General features: G+C 31.8%; 1 protein-coding gene across 1 annotated transcript in view; it reads left to right on the forward strand.

Moving 5' to 3' along the window:
- Positions 1–3,687, forward strand: part of LOC111635630 (serine/threonine-protein phosphatase 4 regulatory subunit 3-like) — a 110,569-nt gene extending 106,882 nt beyond the window's left edge. The window contains 2 exon segments of the mRNA XM_023380646.1: positions 57–205; positions 2,229–3,687. Of these exon segments, the coding sequence (XP_023236414.1) occupies positions 57–205; positions 2,229–2,327 (248 nt within the window). The 3' untranslated portion in view covers positions 2,328–3,687.

Genomic DNA, 3,687 nt, shown 5'->3' on the forward strand with positions numbered 1-3,687 from the left:
TATATATATTTTTTTTTTAATGTGAATTTATTATCATAATTATAATAATTTTATAGGAAGAGATGCAGAAGGTAAAGAAAATGTAAAGACACTGCCTAATAGATCATCATCACCGATACTAAATAATCGAAGGAGTAATAGTCCGAATGCTGCTCAATCTTTTAGTCCAACAGTGGAAGTCAAGTCGCCTACTTTAACACGAAAAGTAAGTTATTATTTTAAATAATTATAAATGATTGTGTTTGCTTATTTACATCTTGTATTCTTATTTGACATATAGAAAAACTTAGACATATCTAAACATCCTAGATAGTTGCATGGGATAATTTTTTTGTACTGATTGAGAAAATTGAAAAATGTTAAGTATATATAGTTAAGATTGATGTAGTTTACATTTTTAATTATTTGATGTCAGAAAAATTGTTTTCTTCTCTTATTATTTTAGATGAATGGTTAAATACTTGATAATTCCTTATTAGCTACTTGTTAGTTTGCCACTTTATCTAGAAGTATTAAACTAGTTATATACAATATGTTTTTATAGTCATTTTTATGTTTTCAAATAGTCTATTGTTCAACTTTTTACCACTTTAAACATAAGTATAGTGGAAATTGGTTACACATCACCTCTATGCAATGGCTGGTTTTTGAAAGTACCAATTTTTTTCTCCATTGACTTCAATGAAAATATTTGGCAATTAAATGGTTAGCACTCGTCAATCTGATGCATGCTTTTTAAGTTATTCAATAATTTGACAGTCAGTTAATACAAAAAGTGAATTTAAAATATTGAAAGACTGGATAATTTACCATACAGCGCACAAACAAAAACAATTACAACCAGAAGTACTTATTTCAGATATTAAAAATTTACTGTTAAATTTTAAGTAATGAAATATAATTAATTAATAAATGTAATTCTTATTGACATTTTTAAAAATGTCAATAAGAATAAAATTATATCTGATAATGATTTTGAAAAAAATAAACTGTATTTTCAAAAATAAATGTAGGAAAACCTGTGTAAACCAGAATTGTGAGTACTGAATTATATTCTGTTTTAAACATGTTTTAGTTTTAAACCAAATAATATTCCACTGTCAGATTCACTTTTTATAGTAATATCACTTTTTGCATACATAAAAAAAATTTTATTACTAGGCTTAATTTACATTAATCCAAAACAATTCCTATCAAAGATGGGTGTGCTTGAATGAAAGAATCCAGAACTATTCGATTGTGAAAAGTTCTGGTCATTCCCATCAACTCATCCTAGGTATTCAAATACTTTGCAAATGCAATTCTTACAAATACACACAATAGCAAAGATAACAATTGGAGTATCAAAATCTAGCATCTAACTCTGCCACGGGAAATTCTAATTGCATTGAGGTAATACAGATACCAAGTTATTCTGCAATCCAACTTCTCTACGAATTTTAATACTTCAACTGCTTATTTACTTCAAACTATAACTACTGGTATGCTAATCGTCTTGTTTGGAATACTTGGAACTAGTTAGTAACTACTCTATACAAGGCAAATTGGTAGCCCTTTATTATCTTATTTTCATTGTTTTCATTTTATTACATTCGTTGCATATTCTCAAGAACTTGAATTTTGGAAACATTTAATTCTTAAAAGTATTAGTCCAACAAGGACTTCTAGTAATACTTTTTCTCATTTAATAAAAATATTTTGTAAGTAATTGAATTACCCAGTTTTTGCATTGTACTTGTTTAATTAAAAGTTCTGTATAATAGAAGAAACACTCCAAATTTATTCCATGGGTAAAACAATTTAATCTCTTCAAATAGATATTGAACGGTTAATCGAGAATTATTACCCTGTCGAGAGCAACGGTAAACAAAACGAAGGAGCATGATGAGTAAGCCAAAGCTGGGGACAGAGTGGAATATATACAAAAATGTACAGTACATTAGGAGATTTGGTGGGTCCTATCTACAACACTTAATTAATTTCACATTATAAAGTAAAATTCCCCTAAAACTTTTAAATCGAAATCGACTCATTAAACTTACAATTGCTATGCACCATTATAAGATCTGATCTTTCTCAATATTCGGCCAATATTATGATGAGCTTCCTTCAAATGTTCTAAACAAAGGTCGGGATACAAAGAGGCTCTTATTTTTTGAGTGTTTCTTCTATTGTATTTAAAATGATTAGTATTTTATGTGAGATTACAACAATGTATTTAATTACAGGGCGGTTTGGTCGATTATCCCGACGAAGATTCGGACGAAGAGGACGACGACGACTCGTCCAGCCTACCGGCGTCTAAGCGACCGAGACTCAGCTCATAGCATACGACATTTGGGATTACGCGATCGGAAAAATTGTTTAAATAATTGTTCTCCTCCGAGACACGAGTCAACGTCTCGGTTTGTATGTATTCCAAGCGAAGACATGCAGTTTTTTCCCAACTGCCAGTTTGTGCCTCCACGGATTAATTGGCTACTTCTGGGCATTGTAACTGAAGATGGATAAAAGCTGTTGTTTAGTATGCTCCAAGAGCTGTTCCACGACCCTAATAAAACTCAGGTGCCAGGATTCTGTTGTATAAAAGGAAACAAAATGTACATCTTTTTCATTGGACTGTTGATAAAAAAAAATATCCAATTCATTTGCACATAACATCTTAAGTTGATCCTTAATTTATGGTACAGTCGACAGTATTACCGATGCACAGATATACTTTTACTAGAAGATATTGGTTGTGCCATTTTAAAGTGAATGAGTTACTCGTCACAGTCGAAAGCGAAAAATTTTAACGGATTTCTTTGGATCGGGAAGTCGTAAAAACGTGCAGTCCATCCATCTTCCTTCACGATATTCTGTTATCGGCTGGTTCGTACGTTAGATCTGTCATTTGTCATAACGTTGCAGTTTTTATATTAAAAAAAAGTAAATAAATAAACCCCGACACGAGAGTGCAACACTCGTCTACAAATGCAGTTCTCACATCGAGTCGAGTAAAAAGAATGAAAGATGATTTTGCCCATAAATACCATTGCTCTGATTCTATTGCCTTTTTACACAATCTCAAGCTACTGCAGAGATAAGAGTACAAGGTTAACCAATCCAGTCCTCAAAAGTTTAAGAGTAAAATAAAAAAGGGATTAATATTTTTATACCTCTGTCCATCTGCCATATCTTATCGGTTGATCACGACTTGGGAATCTGGGCGAAATTGCTGTTCCGTTGTTAATCGACCAATGCGTACACCTGGGCTCGAGGAATCGACATGTACAGGAGCTAAGAGATTCGTAACGAGGTGATTTGTGACTAGAGACGATTTTCGGCCCGCGAGGACACTTTTTTTTTGTTTTTGTTTTTTGTTCTTTTTTTATCGTGGATTCCTCCTCCACGCCTTTGCCTTTCGAGACTATCTCATTGCTGCACTTTTCTCGGAAATGAAAAAAAAAAGTAATATTGACTCTAAATAGGAAAAAAAACATCATGTGAATTTGCCCAATTATAATGACAGTGTCATTTTGTAAAGTTATTCATGTCACAGAAATTTGGCAAAGGATTTAAACTCATGTAGTTGCATTGCTCTTAGAGTGTTGTCACATTCAGAAGTAGGGGTATTTGTGTATGTAGAATATATCCAGTGTTCTTTTTATCTGAATAAAAAAATCAAGTTATTTGAATACATTCAAA

This window comes from Centruroides sculpturatus, unplaced genomic scaffold (assembly GCF_000671375.1).
Source record: "Centruroides sculpturatus isolate CEXI.00-Female unplaced genomic scaffold, Cexi_2.0 scaffold1025, whole genome shotgun sequence".
Taxonomy (NCBI): domain Eukaryota; kingdom Metazoa; phylum Arthropoda; class Arachnida; order Scorpiones; family Buthidae; genus Centruroides; species Centruroides sculpturatus.